At 44.6% G+C, this 16,563-nt stretch overlaps 2 protein-coding genes across 4 annotated transcripts; one reads left to right on the plus strand and one right to left on the minus strand.

Moving 5' to 3' along the window:
- Positions 1-58: 58 nt before the first annotated feature.
- LOC110507653 (uncharacterized) lies at positions 59-7,730 on the plus strand. Of its 2 annotated transcripts, none has more exons than XM_021587783.3 (4): positions 59-413; positions 5,663-6,554; positions 6,665-6,920; positions 7,169-7,730. In XM_021587783.3, exons 2-4 carry the CDS (start codon positions 5,692-5,694, stop codon positions 7,403-7,405), a joined length of 1,356 nt encoding a protein of 451 aa, XP_021443458.2. In that variant the 5' UTR covers positions 59-413; positions 5,663-5,691; the 3' UTR covers positions 7,406-7,730. The 2 variants fall into 2 exon arrangements, with proteins under 2 accessions (XP_021443458.2, XP_021443459.2); XM_021587784.3 differs by having other exon boundaries at positions 160-413; positions 6,237-6,554.
- Positions 7,731-8,707: 977 nt separating this feature from the next.
- LOC110507656 (uncharacterized) lies at positions 8,708-16,537 on the minus strand. Of its 2 annotated transcripts, none has more exons than XM_021587785.3 (4): positions 16,436-16,537; positions 13,024-13,110; positions 11,047-11,950; positions 8,708-10,773 (listed from the first exon to the last, which is right to left on the minus strand). In XM_021587785.3, the coding sequence occupies exons 1-4, from the start codon at positions 16,496-16,498 to the stop codon at positions 10,544-10,546; spliced, it is 1,284 nt and encodes a 427-aa protein (XP_021443460.2). In that variant the 5' UTR covers positions 16,499-16,537; the 3' UTR covers positions 8,708-10,543. The 2 variants fall into 2 exon arrangements, with proteins under 2 accessions (XP_021443460.2, XP_021443461.2); XM_021587786.3 differs by having other exon boundaries at positions 15,858-16,473.
- Between the last annotated feature and the right edge of the window lie 26 nt (positions 16,538-16,563).

Consider the following 16,563-nt stretch of genomic DNA (forward strand, 5'->3'; position numbering starts at 1 on the left):
TTATCTCACTTGGTGCTTTCAAGACAACTTGGACTCAGAAAAAACGAGGTCAAACGATGACTTCAGATAGTCGGAGCTCTGGAAAGATGGCAGAGTTTCTGACTTGGAACAAAAAAAAAACACACACACACACACACACACAGCAGCAGCAACCCAGCAGGATGAATCTGACGTGCTTGCCATGAGATAGTGAGTCACGTAGTCGGAGCTCGTTTTTTCCGAGTTCCCAGTTGTCTTTAAGGCGGCAACTGACACTAGACATGTTCAGGACAAGTCCGATACACAAAAACACAGACACACACAGCAGCAGGAAGCCAACAGGATGAATCTGACTTGCTTGTCATGAGACAGTGAGTCACGTAGAACCAGTTTCACTTTCATACACAGCTCGAGATTAGACAGAACTTCATCGGGTAAGCGAAACAAATATTTTGCGCAATACCATTATTGCCTGTAATTTAATAGAAACGTAGAGTAGGACAATGATGTCCTCAGTTTATACGGCCGTATAGCCTATTGACATAGGTCTGCTGTATTCTTTCTAAAACTATTAGTTTGAAACGGCCAAAAACCTAAAAGGGTTCTTCGGCTGTCCCCATATGAGAATTTTTTTGGTTCCAGGTAGAACCCTTTTGGGTTGTATGTAGAACCCTTTCCACAGAGGGTTCTACATGGAACCCAAAAGAGTTCTACCTGAAACCAAAAGGGGTTCTCCTATGGGGACAGCAGGAATAACCCTATTGGAACCATTGTTTTTTCTAATAGTGTAGGATTGCAGAAAATTAGCTTCTGGACCAGAGTCAGGAATATAAATATATAAGTATGGGAAGGGTGTGTATGGACAGTATGTGAATATGTGTATGTGAACATACAAAAATGTTTGTACAGCAGTAGTTGCATAGGATGAGCCATAGAATTCATTACAGTTGAAGTCGGAAGTTTACATACACCTTAGCCAAATACATTGAAACTCAGTTTTTCACAATTCCTGACGTTTAATCTTAGTAAATATTACATGTTTTAGGTCAGTTAGGATCACCACTATTTTAAGAATGTGAAATGTCAGAATAATAGTAGAGAGTGATTTATTTCAGCTTTTATTTCTTTCATCACATTACCAGTGGGTCAGAAGTTTACATAAACTCAATTAGTATTTGGTAGCATTGCCTTTAAATTTGTTAACTTGGGTCAATAAGTTGGGTGAATTTTGGCCCATTCCTCCTGACAGAGCTGGTGTAACTGAGTCAGGTTTGTAGGCCTCCTTACTCACACACGCTTTTTCAGTTCTGCCCACAAATGTTCTATAGGGTTGAGGTCAGGGCTTTGTGATGGCCACTCCAATACCTTGACTTTGTTGTCCTTAAGCCATTTTGCCACAACTTTGGAAGTATGTTTGGGATCATTGTCCATTTGGAAGACCCATTTGCGACCAAGCTTTAACTTCCTGACTGATGTCTTGAGATGTTGCTTCAATATATCCACGTCATTTTCCACCCTCATGATGCCATCTATTTTGTGAAGTGCACCAGTCCCTCCTGCAGCAAAGCACCCCCCACAACATGATGCTGCCACCCCCGTGCTTCACGGTTGGGATGGTGTTCTTCGGCTTGCAAGCCTCCACTTTTTTCCTCCAAATATAACGATGGTCATTATGGCCAAACAGATCTATTTTTGTTTCATCAGACCAGAGGACATTTCTCCAAAAATAACGATCTTTGTCCCCATGTGCAGTTGCAAACCATAGTCTGGCTTTTTTATGGCGGTTTTGGAGCAGTGGCTTCTTCCTTGCTGAGCGGCCTTTCAGGTTATGTCGATATAGGACTCGTTTTACTGTAGATATAGATTATTTTGTACCTGTTTCCTCCAGCATCTTCACAAGGTCCTTTGCTGTTGTTCTGGGATTGATTTAAACTTTTCACACCAAAGTGCGTTCATCTCTAGGAGACAGAACACGTCTCCTTCCTGAGCGGTATGATGGCTGCGTGGTCCCATGGTGTTTATACTTGCATACTATTGTTTGTACAGATGAACGTGATACCTTCAGGTGTTTGGAAATTTCAACCAAGGATGAACCAGACATGTGGAGGTGTACAATTGTTTTTCTGAGGTTTTGGCTCAGTTATTTTGATTTTCCCACGTTGTCAAGCAAATAGGCAGTGAGTTTGAAGGTAGGCCTTGAAATACATCCATAGGTACACCTCTAATTGTCTCAAATTATGTCAATAGCCTATCAGAAGCTTTTAAAGCCATGACATCATTTTCTGGAATTTTCCAAGCTGTTTAAAGGCACTGTCAACTTGGTGTATGTAAACTTCTGACCCACTGGAATTGTGATACAGTGAATTAATTATAAGTGAAATAATGTCTGTAAACAATTGTTGGAAAAACTACTTGTCATGCACAAAGTAGATGTCCTACCCGACTTGCCAAAACTTTAGTTTGTTAACAAGAAACTTGTGGAGTGGTTGAAAAACAAACTTACAACTTCAACTGTATATACTTACAGTGCCATTCGGAAAGTATTCAGGTCCCTTGACTTTTTCCACATTTTGTTATAGCCTTATTCTAAAATGGATTTCCTCAGCAATCTACACACAATAGCCAAAGCAAAAGCAAAGCAAAAACAGGTAGTGAAATTTCAGCAAATGTATTAAAAATAAAAAAACAGAAATACATTATTTACATATGTATTCAGTCCCTTTGCTATGAGACTCGAAATTGAGCTCAGGTGCATCGATCATCATTATACAACTTCATTGGAGTTCACCTGTGGTAAATTCAATCGATTGGACATGATTTGGAAAGGCACACACCTGTCTATATAAGGTCCCACAGTTGACAATGCATGTCAGAGCAAAAACCGAACTATGAGGTTGAAGGAATTGTCCGGAGAGCTCAGAGACAGGATTGTGTCGAGGCACATATCTGGGGAAGGATACCAAAGCATTGAAGGTCCCTAAGAACACAGTGGCTCCCATCATTCTTAAATGGAAGAAGTTTGGAACCACCAAAACTCTTCCTAGAGCTGGCCGCCCCCGGCTAAACTGAGCAATCAGGGGAGAAGGGCCTTGTTCACGGAAGTGACCAAGAACCCGATGGTCAATCTGACAGAGCTAAAGAGTTCCTCTGTGGAGATGGGAAAACCTTCCAGAAGGACAACCATCTCTGCAGCACTCCCCCAATCAGGCCTTTATGATAGAGTGGTCAGACGTAAGCCACTCCTCAGTAAAGGGCACATGATAGCCTGCTTGGAGTTTGCCAAAAGGCACCTAAAGACTCTCAGACCATGAGAAACAAGAGTCTCTGGTCTGATGAAACCAAGATCGAACTCTTTGGCCTGAATGCCAAGTGCCACGTTTGGAGGAAACCTGGCACCATCCCTACGGTGAAGCATGGTGAGACAAGTCTCTGAATGTCCTTGAGTGGCAGAGCCAGAGCCCGGACTTGAACCCGATCATCCGTGGCTCGGGTGGCTGAGGTACTTGATAATCTTCTCAGCCTTCCTGTGACATCGGGTGCTGTAGATGTCCTGGAGGGCTGACAGTGTGCTCCCGAGGATCCATTGGGCTGACCGCACCACCGTCTGGAGAGACATGTGGTACCGTGCAGTGCATTTTAAGTACCCTCGCTGTGATATTTCCAACAGAATCCTCTCAATGGTTCATCTGTAGAAGTTTGTGAGGGTCTTAGGGGCCAAGGAAAAATCTTCAGCCTCCTGAGGTTGAAGACGCATTGTTCACACCACACTATCGGTGTGAAGGGACCATTTCATGTCCTCAGTGATGTGCACACTGAGGGATTGAAGCTTTTGACCTTCTCCACTGTGGCCCTGTCGATGTGGATGGGGGCGTGCTCTCTCTGCTGTCTGCTGGAGTCCACCATCAGCTCCTTAGTTTTGTTGACGTTGAGGCAGAGGTTAGTTTCCTGGCATCACTCCGCCAGGGCCCTCACCTCCTCCCTGTTGTGTCATCAGCAAACTTGATGATTGATTTGGAGACGTGCATGGCCACGCAGTCATGGGTGAACAGGGAGTACAGGATGGGGCTGAGCATCCACCCCTGTGGGGCCCCCCGTTGAGGATCAGCATGGCAGAGGTGTTGTTGCCTACCTTCACCACCTGGGGTCGAACTGTCAGGAAGTCTAGGACACAGTTGGACAGGGAGGGGTTCAGACCCAGGGTCATGAACTTAGTGATGAGCTTGAAGGCTGAGCTGTAGTCGATGAACAGCATTCTTACATAGATATTTCTCTTGTCCAGGTGGGATAGGGCCGTGTGCAGTGCAATGGTGATTGCATCATCTGTAGATCTGTTGGGGCGGTATGCAAATTGTAGTGGGTCTAGGGTGTCGGGTAAGGTGGAGGTGATCCTTAACCATTCTCTTAAAGCACTTCATGATGACAGAAGTGAGTTCTAAGGAGCGATAGTAATTTAGTTCAGTTACCTTCGCTTTCTTGGGTACAGGCACAATGGTGGACATCTTGAAGCAAGCTGGGACAACATACTGGAGAGATTTAATATGTCTGTAAACACTCCAGCCAGCTGGTCTGCACATGCTATGATGATGCGGCACACAGTCCTTGTGAGCGATGGGGGCTCAAATCGGCGGCTCAGTGTTGTTTTCGTTGAAGTGGGCGATGAAAATGTTTAACTTGTCGGAGAGTGAAGCGTCACTGTCCCCGACTTGGCTGGCTTTCCCTAACACATGCGTCTCTTGTCCGAGCCGTTGAATTGCGACTCCACTTTTTCCATGTACTGTCGTTTTGCCTCATTGATTGCCTTACGGAGGTCATAGCCTGTTTGTTTGTACATGTCCATGTCCCCAGTCACCTTTCCGTGGTTAAATACGGAGGTTTGTGCTTTCAGTTTTGCATGAATGCTGCCATTTTCCCATGATTTTTGGTTTGGATAACTTCTAATCGTCACAGTAGGAACAGAACATTTCCCTGTTTGAGTGATCAAAATAGTCTTGAAGCTTCCTGCTTAAGTCTCTGCCTTTATGCGGGAGGAGCAGCATGGAGGTGTGATCTGATTTGCCAAAGGGAGGGCGGGGGAGGGCCTTGTAGCCGCGCTGGAAGGGAAAGTAACAATGGTCAAGCATGTTCTCCCCGCGTGTAGCACAGAAGATTTTCCTCAGATTTTCTTTATTAACGTCCCCAATGTGGCCTCGTATATGCTGTTTCTAGTTTGCACAAAGTCCAGTGTGGTTCCTTGAGAGCCATCACAATGTCGGGCTTGGGGGGGGGGGAATATACACGACAATAACCGAAGAGAATTCTCTCGGGAGGTAATGCAGTGGGCATTTGATGTAAGATCTTGAGTGGGTGGCTGAGCTGAGCTAGTCTGGAGAAAGAGAGAGTTGAGCTGACCAACAGCTCACACGGTTGTGTGTGTGGCAGCCAGCCTAATGCCGCGTTCACATCATGTCGGGAACTCTTAAATGCGATCCACCTACTAGGAAACATGGGTATGATCTCTGGACCCTGATCTTTCCCACATGCTGAACTCAGACTTCATACACCACTGAAAATTGCAAAAAACATGGCAATTTACTACGAACAGTAAACCATGCCACACACAGCAGGTCCAGATTTAGGAATAGGACATAGGAATGGTTTACATGCCACAGTATCTTACCTCCTCTTTTTTGTATTGAATTTACAGAATACTAACTTCTTGAAACTCACAGAACCATGAGTCCCAGAAAGACAAACAAAAATGGCTCTCACACTGACAGCTCAGCCTTAAAGAGCCCACCAAAACAAAGGCATATCAACAAAGGTTCCACCCTAAATCCCTCTAATGGCTCAGGAGACTCAGGAACCAGCAGAGCGACGGCCAGCCAGGCCAGGGAAGCAGGAGCAAACACAGACATACGTTATGCCAAGAAGAACATCCCTACTGTCAGATATCATCCTGACATCGCACAGAAGAGACCTGAGGCCCATCAGCATAGTCATAGCCCTGACAAGAGCAGTCAGGTCAGGGGTAAGCCTGTGGTCTCTCCCCCCAGGACCAATCCGGATCAAATAAAATCTAGTAAAATCAGCAGAGCCACGGCTAGCCAGGCCAGGGGAGCAGGAGAAAAGACCACAGACACACGTTACGCCAAAAGGAACATCCCTACTGTCAGATATCATCCTGACATCGCAGAGAAGAGAGATGAGGCCCATCAGCATAGTCATAGCCCTGACAAGAGCAGCCAGGTCAGGGGTAAGCCTGTGGTCTCTCCCCACAGGACCAACCAAATTGGGGGGATCTCCATGGTCTCTCCCCTCAGGCCCAAAGCACTGCCCCTGGGGTTATGGCAGAAAGTAGAGGTGGAGGCGGTGGAGCTCCAGACCCGGGGCCAGAGAGAGAACCCCAGCTGGTTCTTCTGGCGTCAGAACCGAATCACAGCGTCGGTCGCTCACCGACTCGCCCATAGCCGCTTCGTTACTGGCCAGAGCACGACCCCGCCGGCTTCCTACCTGGCCGCCATCACAGGCCGCGGCAACAACGTCAAGACCCGCGCCATGACCTGGGGCATTGAGCGGGAAGCCGAGGCCGTGCGGAGGTACCATCTATGCATTTACTTTAATTGTTCTGCGATTGTTTTTAAATGTTGTATTGAACGTTGTATTCTGTGTCTGTAATAAAGTACAATCTCATCTCATTTTATCTCAGATATCAGAGCCTGAAGAGCAAGGCCCTGGGCCGGGCGGTGAGGGTGCAGGAGTGTGGCTTGTTCATCGACCCCCAGCGCCCCTGGCTAGCAGGCAGTCCTGATGGCATCGTAGAGGACCAAAGGACCGGCCAATGGCTGCTCTGCCTAGAGGTCAAGTGTCCCTACAAGCACCGTCAGAACACTGTAGCCCAGGCCTGTAGAGAGGACCCAGCCTTCTGCCTGACAATACAGGACCAGGGGGAGGAGGGGGGACAGGTTAGTTAAGACATGTTGTTTGTTGTATCATTGTACCCCCTGACTTGGGCTATACCAAGCTTTATTTTTATTTTTTTCAAGCATACTATCATCATAAAGGCATTTTAATTATATGAAGAGTACCTTGCCTTGGTCCCCCTTGTTTTTGATGACCAGTTAACCCCTTAACCAAAGAGCACCTTCAATCTGTAAAGATCTACCTACTAGTGTATTCTAGCAGCACTTCCCTATTCTTCTTTTCTCTACAGGTGAGGTACCATCTGAAGCCAGACCACAGCTATTTCACCCAGATCCAGTGCCAGCTGGCGGTGACAGGGTTAACCCAGGCTGACCTAGTGGTGTTCACCCTGAAGGAAACAGCCATCATCCCTGTGACCTTTGACCCTGTGTTCTGGGACGAAACCCTGGCAAAGCTGGAGATGTTCTACACCGATGCTGTCCTGCCCTACATCAGAGACGTACCAGATATGAGGCCGGAGGAGTAGCAAGCATGCCTGGACACTGTGGTAGAACCATGTCGCTAGCTTGTTCAGGATGAGACTAGCTTGTTCAGGATGTCAGATATGGAAGTCCCGAGACAAACTGTAGTTGTGTCTGTGGTAAAGGACTGGTCTGGGTTGTGTCTGTGGTAAAGGACTGGTCTGGGTTATGTCTGTGGTAAAGGACTGGTCTGGGTTGTGTCTGTGGTAAAGGACTGGTCTGGGTTGTGTCTGTGGTAAAAGGCTATGGCGACTGAAGGTTTAGAGATTTTAACCTATTACTTTACTGTCAAATATTTTAATGTAAATAAACCATGCCTGCCTTACGACATCTCAGATACCTGGAGTTGATTTCATGTGAGCAGAGATCAACCTATTACTGAACAAAAATATAAACACAACATGCAACAATTTAAAATATTTTACTGATTTCAAAGAAGGAAATCTGTCAATTTAAATAAATGATTAGGGCCAAATCTATGGATTTAACATGACTGGGCAGGGGCACTGCTATGGGTGGGCATAGTCCCACCCACTTGGGAGCCAGGTCCTGGGCTGGCGTGGTTACACGTGGTTACACGTTTTGAGGCCAGTTGGACATACTGCCAAATTATCTAAAATGACTTTGGAGGCAGCTTATGGTAGATAAATGAACATTAATTTCTCTGGTGGTCAGCATGCCAACTGCACGCTTCCTCAAAACTTGAGACATCTATGATGACATTGTGTTGTGTGACAAACCTCACATTTTAGTGTCCCCAGCACCTAGTGCACCTGTGTAATGATAATGCTGTTTAATCAGTTTCTTGATATGCCACACCAAATGTGATATGAACAAATTTGAGAGCTTTTTGTGCATATGGAAAGTTTCTGGACTATTTTATTGAATCTTAAAAAAAAAAAAAAAAAATCCCTTTTTTTCTCCCCAATTTCGCGGTATCCAATTGTTGTAGTAGCTACTATATTGTCTCATTGCTACAACTCCCGTACGGGCTCGGGAGAGAAGGTTGAATGTCATGCGTCAGTCAGTTAAGAACAAATTCTTAATTTACAATAACAGCCTACCCCGGACGACGCTGGGCCAATTGTGCCACCCTATGGGACTCCCAATCACAGCTGGATGTGATGCAGCCTGGATTCGAACCAGGGACTGCAGTGATGCCTCTTGCACTGATATGCAGTGCCTTAGACTGCTGCGCCACTCGGGAGCCGTGCTCCATTAAAACCAGACAAAACCATATCTGGTCTGGTGACTGTGTACAATACACTAAATAATATGTAAACTATACAGAACACTGATGAGACTAATGAGTTAGTCCTTTACCTTTATTACTGCATGTGTCACATATAAGATATAATAAACAACTCTAAAAAGCAAACTATTTACATCTTACTAAAGGTTTACCATCTGATATACACTGAGTGTACAAAACATTATGAACACCTGCTTTTTCCATGACAGACTGACCAGGTGAAAGCTATGATTCCTTATGGATGTCAAATTCACTTAAATCAGTGTAAATGAAGGGGAGGAGACAGGTTAAAGAAGGATTTTGAAAGCCTTGAGACAATTCAAACATGGATTGTGTATGTGTGCCATTCAGAGGGTAAATGGGAAAGAAAATATTGAAGAGCCTTTGAACAGGGTATGGTCGTAGGTGCCAGGCGCACCGGTTTGTGTCAAGAACGGCAAGCTGCTGGGTTTTTCAGTGTGTATCAAGAATGGCCCACTACCCAAAGGACATCCAGCCAACTTCACACAACTGTGGGAAACATTGGAGTCAACGTGGGCCAGCGTCCCTGTGGAATGCTTTCGACACCTTGTAGAGTCCATGTCCTGACTCGACTGTTCTGAGGGCAAAAGGGTGAGAGGGTGCAACTCAGTATTAGGAAGGTGTTCCTAATGCTTTGCACACTCAGTCTACATATATAACATGCTTGGAAGAGAGGCAGGCATCCACTGGCAATGTATAGTAACACAGAGTCAGAAAGTTGAAGGTGTGACAATCTTATTCATCAAATGGCAACAACTGTGGAAATAACTGAAAATGTATTATACATATTTTGAGAAAGTAGTCCCCAGAAACCTGTCCATGGGTCTCAAAATTGCACCATATTCCCTACATAGTATTGTACTAAGTAGTGAATTCAACATACTAGTGTAGATGAGCCAAGGCAAGCCCTTAGGTTCAGTGATGCACAAATGAAGAGATGGGTAGAAGGAGGGAGGAAGGTATGGGTGGGTGGCAGAATGGAGGGGTGGGGGTAAATGAGATTAGCATGTGAGAAGATGTTATGTTCTCACCACAACAGTAGCAGCAGACCGTTACCAAACACATTCCTCTTTCACCCCTGCCCTCACTCCATCCTCCCCAATCCCTCTCTCGCTCTCCTGTAGCCCCTCATTCCTTCCTGATTAGATTGTCTGTGAATACATGGACATTGTACTGTTCTGGGGAGAGTGATAGGATCTTACAATGCCTGGATAGGTATTAAGTATCAGCTAGCCACATCATATGTTATAACAATCTGGTGCAATCAGTTGATGTGGCACGCAACCATTGGTTGATGAATGTAACATCTGAGCAGTGGAACACAACCATAGACTCATGGCTTGGTTGCTGATGGCAGTGTCCTGGGTCGTGTTCATTAGGCACAAAATGGAAGAAAAAGGACCGAAACAGGGAGGACTACCTGGACTTGTCCAAAAACAGAAGTTAATTTACTTTTTCTGTGTCTTACTGAACACAACCCTGGTGGCGGTTTTTGCAGAGCGACAAAATGGACCAGCATAGAACTTGATGCTCACTAGTGGTCAATGTCCCAAATGGCACCCTATTCCCTACATCAAAAGTAGTTCATTATATAGGATACCCAAGTCAGTTGCACAACTTAATGCATTCAACAGAAATGTGTCTTCAGCATTTAACCCAACCCCTCTGAATCAGAGAGGTGCGGGGGGCTGCCTTAATCGACATCAACAGCGCCCGGGGAGCAGTTGTTGTTTTGGGTTGCTACATAGCTCAAGGGCAGAACAGCATATTTTTCCACCTTTGGGATTCAAACCTTTCGGTTGCTGGCACAATGCTCTTAACCACTAGGCTACCTACTGCCAATTGGGACGCAGCCAATGTGCTATCTAGTTTAGTCGCTGAAGCGTTTGCGGGGGGCAATCCGCGCCCGGTTGGAGCGTCTGATGTTGGTCTTGGTATCTCGGCAGGGCTGGCAGATGAAGACTTCAGGAACATGGGTGCGGCGGATCTTAGCGCAGGACAGGTGCACCCAGGTGCCACACTCACTACACTCTATCATGGGCCGACCCGCAAATGGCTTCAGGCAGAAACAGGTGATCAGGTCCCACGAGTCGTCCTCATCTGAGAAAAGAGAGAAATAGAAGAGAGACGTTATATTAAACACAGTCTCTGTTTTAAACTATCAATGATGGTTGTAAGATAGTGATGAGGTAATGAGTGAGTGTGTCCAAAACTGCACCCTGTTCCCTATTACTTTTGACCAAAGCCCTACTAGGGTCCTGGTCAAAAGTAGTTCACTATATAGGGAAAATAGGCCCTGGTCAAAATGTATACAAGAGGAGAGCGTGCCATTTGGGATGCTTCTTTAGTCTCAGGTGGGGTTCCTCTACTCACCCTCCATCTTGCGGTTGTCTGCAGATGTGTCCTCTCCATCGCTCCCTCCCTGGTCTGTCTGGTAGTTGCTCCCTCCATGGTCCCGGTCCTGGTCGGGGCTGCTTCCCTCCTCTGTGTGGTAGCCTGTCTCTTGGTCTTCAGCTAGCTGACCTCTGAACCTCCTGTCCATCACCATCCTTAGGATATCTGACCTCTGACCCCTGTCTATGCCTCCTTCACTCCCAGACCCCTCCCAGCTCTCCCGTGACCCCTTCTCTTTCTTTCTTCTCTTTTTTTCTCTGTCTCCCAGCCTGTGAGGACTGCTCCTCTCTGTCTCACAGCTTGTCATGTCAACTGGCTGCTCTGTCACTTCCTGTTCCAGTTCTTCACTTCCTTTCTTCTGAGGGAAAGCGTCGCTCGTCTTCCCAGCCGACCCGTTGGGGTCTGGTGTGTCTGTCTGACCGTTGTTGGTCTTGTTCCTGTGGTCAGACAGAGAGCTGCTGGGGGTGGCTTCAGGGAAGAGTTGAGTCAGGAAAGATTGGGGAAGTTTACAGTCATGGTCACGTTTGGAAACCATCAGAGGATGTGTTTTGTTGTCAGTAGGACAGCTGTTGTGGTTGGTCCATCCAGACTGGGGCAGGTGCTGCTCATGGATCTCTGGCGTTTTGCTGACCGTTGATCTAGTGGCAGCCTGTTCCGTATTCGGAGACTTGGCACTTTCTCCTCTAGGCTTCTTATCCCCCTGACCAGGCCCGACTGGCTTCTTGTCTGACCTCCTCTTCACCTCCTTCCCTTCCTCCTTCTGGCCCCGAGCAGAGGAGCCACAGTCTGAGGTAGGAGAGGACTGGTAGGCCCATGGACTGGTACTCTGGCTGGTGCTGCAGGGGTTGCTGTCCCTGGGCTTGCTCTCACTACACCACCACTCCTACAGGGGGATACATCACCATGGAAACAACAGCAGAACTAGAGACATCATTCAACAGAAATATACTGAACAAAAATATAAAAACGGAACATGCAACAATTTAAACGATTTTACTGAGTTACAGTTCATATAAGGAAATCAGTCAATTGAAATAAATTCATTAGGCCCTAATCTATGGATTTCACATGACTGGGCATTGGTCACAGATACCTTAAAAAAAGGTAAGGGTGTGGATCAGAAATCCAGTCAGTATCTGGTGTGAGCACCATTTGCCTCATGCAGCGCAACACATCTCCTTCACATAGTTGATTAGGCTGTTGATTGTGGCCCATGGAATGTTGTCCCACTCTTTTTCAATGTCTGTGCGAAGTTGATGGATATTGGTGGGAACTGGAACACACTGTCATACACGTCGACCCAGATCATCCAAAACGTGATCAATGGGTGAGAATGCTAGCCACGGAAGAACTGGGACATTTTCAGCTTCCAGTAATTGTGTTCAGATCCCTGCGACATGGGGCTGTGCATTATCATGCTGAAACAGGAGGTGATGGCGCCGGTTGGACTAACTGCCAAATTCCCTAAAACAACGTTGGAGGCGGCTTATGGTAGAGAAATTAACATTGCATTCTCTGGTAACAGCTCTGGTGGACATTCCTGCAGTCAGCATGCCAATTGCATGCTCCCTCAAAACTTGATATGTGGCAATGTGTTGTATGACAAAACTGCTAATTTTAGAGTGGCCTTTCATTGTCTCCAGCACAAAGTGCACCTGTGTAATGATCATGCTGTTTAATCATCTTCTTGATATGCCACACCTGTCAGGTGGATTGGATTATCTTGGCAAAGGAGACATGCTCACTAACAAGGATGTAAACAAATTTGCGTACAACATTTTGGGGATCTTTTATTTCAGCTATGAAACATGGCACCAACACTTTACATGTTGCGTTTATATATTGTTTTCAATGTAGAAACAATAAGACATCAATTAATTACAAGAGCAATTTGGTGTTAATAAGCTACATCTCAGTCTTACTTGAACAGGAGAAAACTGTGTTTCATCAACCTACCTCTGTTTGATAGGGGATGTATCCAGCATAGGCCAACACAAAGGTGCAAAACTGGTTGAAGTCTTCCACGGTGCGTTTTCGCTTTCTCTGCGGAAAAAAACCCAAACCATGTTATGTGGTTATTAATGGTCTATAATAACATGTGCAGAGTCCCTCCAATCCATGCAACTGGCCCGTAGCGCCAGGTAGGCAGAGTGTGCACATTTGAGACCATTCCATTGGAACCATTCCATTGAAAGCAAACTGTCTACTCGGTGCACCCAGCGAGCTGAAACAAACGCACCTAAGTGCAATAGTAAACTGCCGTGAGCCAAAGCGCGGGAGGCGGTCACACCGACCAACCAACCAGTTGTAGGCTAGCCTACACTTGGTTTGGTCGACAACATCAAGACAGTTAAGTAACAGACAAACCCGCTGTGTGAAAGCAGGCATCATAGTAATGATACAACGATTGCAAACTGATTTAGAACATCAAGGCCCACGCCTTTTGAAATGTAAACATTAATTACCTGGATAGATGGTGGGCTCTTAGCTTGATCGGTTAAAGAATGACTGTTTGTGGGATAGTTCACGCTAATTTATGCAAATGTTTATGGCTAATCAAGATTTTGTTACATTAAATGAGGATAGCCTGAACATTGGTTGGTTTGGCATGTCTAGCTTGAAAGGTTCAAGAGTTGCTGTTGGTGAGTTATTTTATGCTAATTTAGACATTTATGTAGCTATAGTTGATAAAGAGTTTAAAGAATTTTAAATTAGGATAGCCTGAACATTTTAAAGTTGGTCTTATAGCTTAATTGGCAAAGGAGCAGGACCATTTTGAATAGCTACCTCTGTAGTCCTATGGTTCTCATTCAAACCCATGTTAATTTATGCAAATCTTTAAATGGTTATAGGTGAAAAAGTATCAATATGAAACTAAAAAAATATGTTTAGGAAGGTCATACAAAACATGATGCATTTATTTCAAAAGAACAGAATAGCATGTTTTTAGTTGTATTTAGCTGTGCTTTATAACAGAGGCTATGAAATCAACTTTTTATATTCTGTTCTTTTGAAATAAATGCATAATGTTTTGTATGACCTTCCTAAACATATTTTTTTAGTTTCATATTGATACTTTTTCACCTATAACCATTTAAAGATTTGCATGAATTAACATGGGTTTGAATGAGTCAACTGTTGTCTTAGTCAGAAAATACACTATAATCTTATTTTAGTATTTACAGTCTATGCACTTTTGGATCAATCAATACATTTGTCTAATTACAATTTACATTTGGTGTCCTGAGGTTTCTTATGACCCATTTTAACAAAATAAATGCATTCATGTATTGTTTATTATGGAATATTTGAAATAACAACTGACTCGAGACCATTCTAGTAGTTATGGATTTCCGGAGCGCTGACTGTTAATATTTTTATTTTACTAGGCAAGTCAGTTAAGAACAAAATCTTATTTTCAAAGACGGCCTAGGGTTAACTGCCTTTGTTCAGGGGCAGAACGACAGCTTTTTTTTTTTTTTTTACCTCGTCAACTTGGGGATTCGATCTCGCAACCTTTCGGTTTACCACCAGGCTACCTTCCGCCCCTTAGCAGTTTAAGCGCTAGAGCGAGTGGAATAATAATAATAACAATATGATTATATAAGACACCTAGAGTTGTGCTTTGAAACAACCCACAACTTTAGGCTAAGATTGTCAAAATAAACTTTCAAAAGGCCTGGCACCGGAAGAACAAAATGGACAGCCCTTCAAAAAACGTGAAGCCAAATAGCCTACATCGCATGAAAAATGTAGCCTAGCACAAGAAAGTCTCGCGAATATTGCGTAGACCTGTGTTGATATACATAGGCTATTGAACACTGTCGCAACTTGCGACTCGATTGGACATTATGTATAACTTAATAGCAACATTGTATCGAGTGTGTAAAGCCGGGGCTAATGGGGGAGGGGAGGAAACGAGGGCTGAAACAGACTGTAGGTGCACCTAGAACAGAAACACTGACAACGAAGCCGGTCTCGATAGTTTCAGAGGTCGATAAGGTCAGAGGTTCGTGTATAGGCTGGCTAGCCGTATAGTCATTCTCATCCCATCCGGGATTTGACAGTCAGGAAAAAAAATCAACTTCATGTCTGTCTCTACACCGGGGTCGCCTGCATAGGAAGTGATCGACGCATAACGAGACAAACACTGTTCCCAAAATCAATCAAATAATCCTCTACTGTCCTTAATAAGTAATTGTATCTAAAGATGGCGACGAAGATGTAATTTCATCGTAACATGATTGCTGGGCGGTCACCAGAGAAACATGACAGTGGGTTAGACTGTTGAAGTAAGCTTGTAACCTTCGCTTCTCCAAATAGTTTCTCTAAATTAGAGAGCTTGATCAGATGGCATCCTAGTCTACTCAAGGATACATTTTTTATTAACTTAAAGTTGCGATTGCAAATCAATGAGCGGAGTGCCAAATATTTCAGCGACACAATAGAATTCCTCCTGACATGGCTTCTGTAGTCTAGCCTAGGCTAAACACACTCGATGCTGCGCAGGAAAAAAATAAATTGTGTCAACGTTTTCTGGACACCCAATAAACTAGGTTACGTTTCACACGAAATGCAAATAAAAGAGCATCCATCATCGTCGATGCTTTTTTCACTGACCATCATTTAAAGGTGTTTGATTCATTAGGCTACGCGGAAAGAACGTTGTCGTATCCAAGTCGCGCGCCCTGGACACGCCACAACAAGCTTGCAACCTACACGGAAACTTGTTTGTTCTTACCACTTTGGAAAACATTTACCAACAATGTAGGCTAATAAACCATACATACCTGGGCTAACATTGTTGTATGCCTCTAAATCAAATGCAAACAAAATGCTGAGGGTGAGGTCTTGTCCTCCTTGCTCTGCTGTAGCCTTGTCCTGATCTTCAATCGACGAAATTGGGTATTTTAGGAAAACAAATCTCGATGTTTTACTTACAGCAACACGTTCGTTACAACAGACAACATTCAGCTACTAGACATTCTAGCATTGTCAGCAACGATGTTGTTTGATTCACAAAATGTTTAATGATAAACCATGGAACAGCTGTCCTAGAATGAAGACTAAGAGCGAAAATGTACTGTTTTTTGGTAGTCAGCAAGCTGTCCTATGATATAAAAAGCAACGAAAAGTACACTGACTCCTGACCGTGGGAGATCCGCGAAACGATCACATTCTATTAGTGACATCAGTCCACGGAGCAGGACAGGACCGCTTTAACTCAAAAGAGGAGGGTAACTCCCGTTTCGTAGATGGTTGAACGAATACTATCTAAAATAACTATTGGAGTATAAGAAATATGCGTAATAAATTGTAGCACAATATTATAACACATTTGCATGACGCAACTAAAAACAAAACTTACTACATATAGCGTATCATTTGTGGAACACCCCTTTCCAGTCAGAGAGTTGAGTCCGTCCGTCATCTAGTAAGACGCTGAACAGGAGGATGGATATATTATCATATCTCCCGCGAAAAGTCGGCAACTGT

Source organism: Oncorhynchus mykiss, chromosome 27, assembly GCF_057628025.1.
Source record: "Oncorhynchus mykiss isolate SJ-2025 chromosome 27, ASM5762802v1, whole genome shotgun sequence".
NCBI classification, from domain to species: domain Eukaryota; kingdom Metazoa; phylum Chordata; class Actinopteri; order Salmoniformes; family Salmonidae; genus Oncorhynchus; species Oncorhynchus mykiss.

Bases quoted from the DNA above. Each gene is read 5' to 3' on its own strand.
- LOC110507653 (XM_021587783.3), top strand. From the start codon at position 5,692: ATGAGTCCCAGAAAGACAAACAAAAATGGCTCTCACACTGACAGCTCA. The intron at 6,555-6,664 runs GTACCATCTATG...ATTTTATCTCAG, and splicing joins GAAGCCGAGGCCGTGCGGAG to ATATCAGAGCCTGAAGAGCA. The intron at 6,921-7,168 runs GTTAGTTAAGAC...TTTTCTCTACAG, and splicing joins AGGGGGAGGAGGGGGGACAG to GTGAGGTACCATCTGAAGCC.
- LOC110507656 (XM_021587785.3), bottom strand. From the start codon at position 16,498: ATGACGGACGGACTCAACTCTCTGACTGGAAAGGGGTGTTCCACAAAT. The intron at 13,111-16,435 runs GTAAGTTTTGTT...TTTTTTCCGCAG, and splicing joins CAAATGATACGCTATATGTA to AGAAAGCGAAAACGCACCGT. The intron at 11,951-13,023 runs GTAGGTTGATGA...ATCCCCCTGTAG, and splicing joins ACATCCCCTATCAAACAGAG to GAGTGGTGGTGTAGTGAGAG.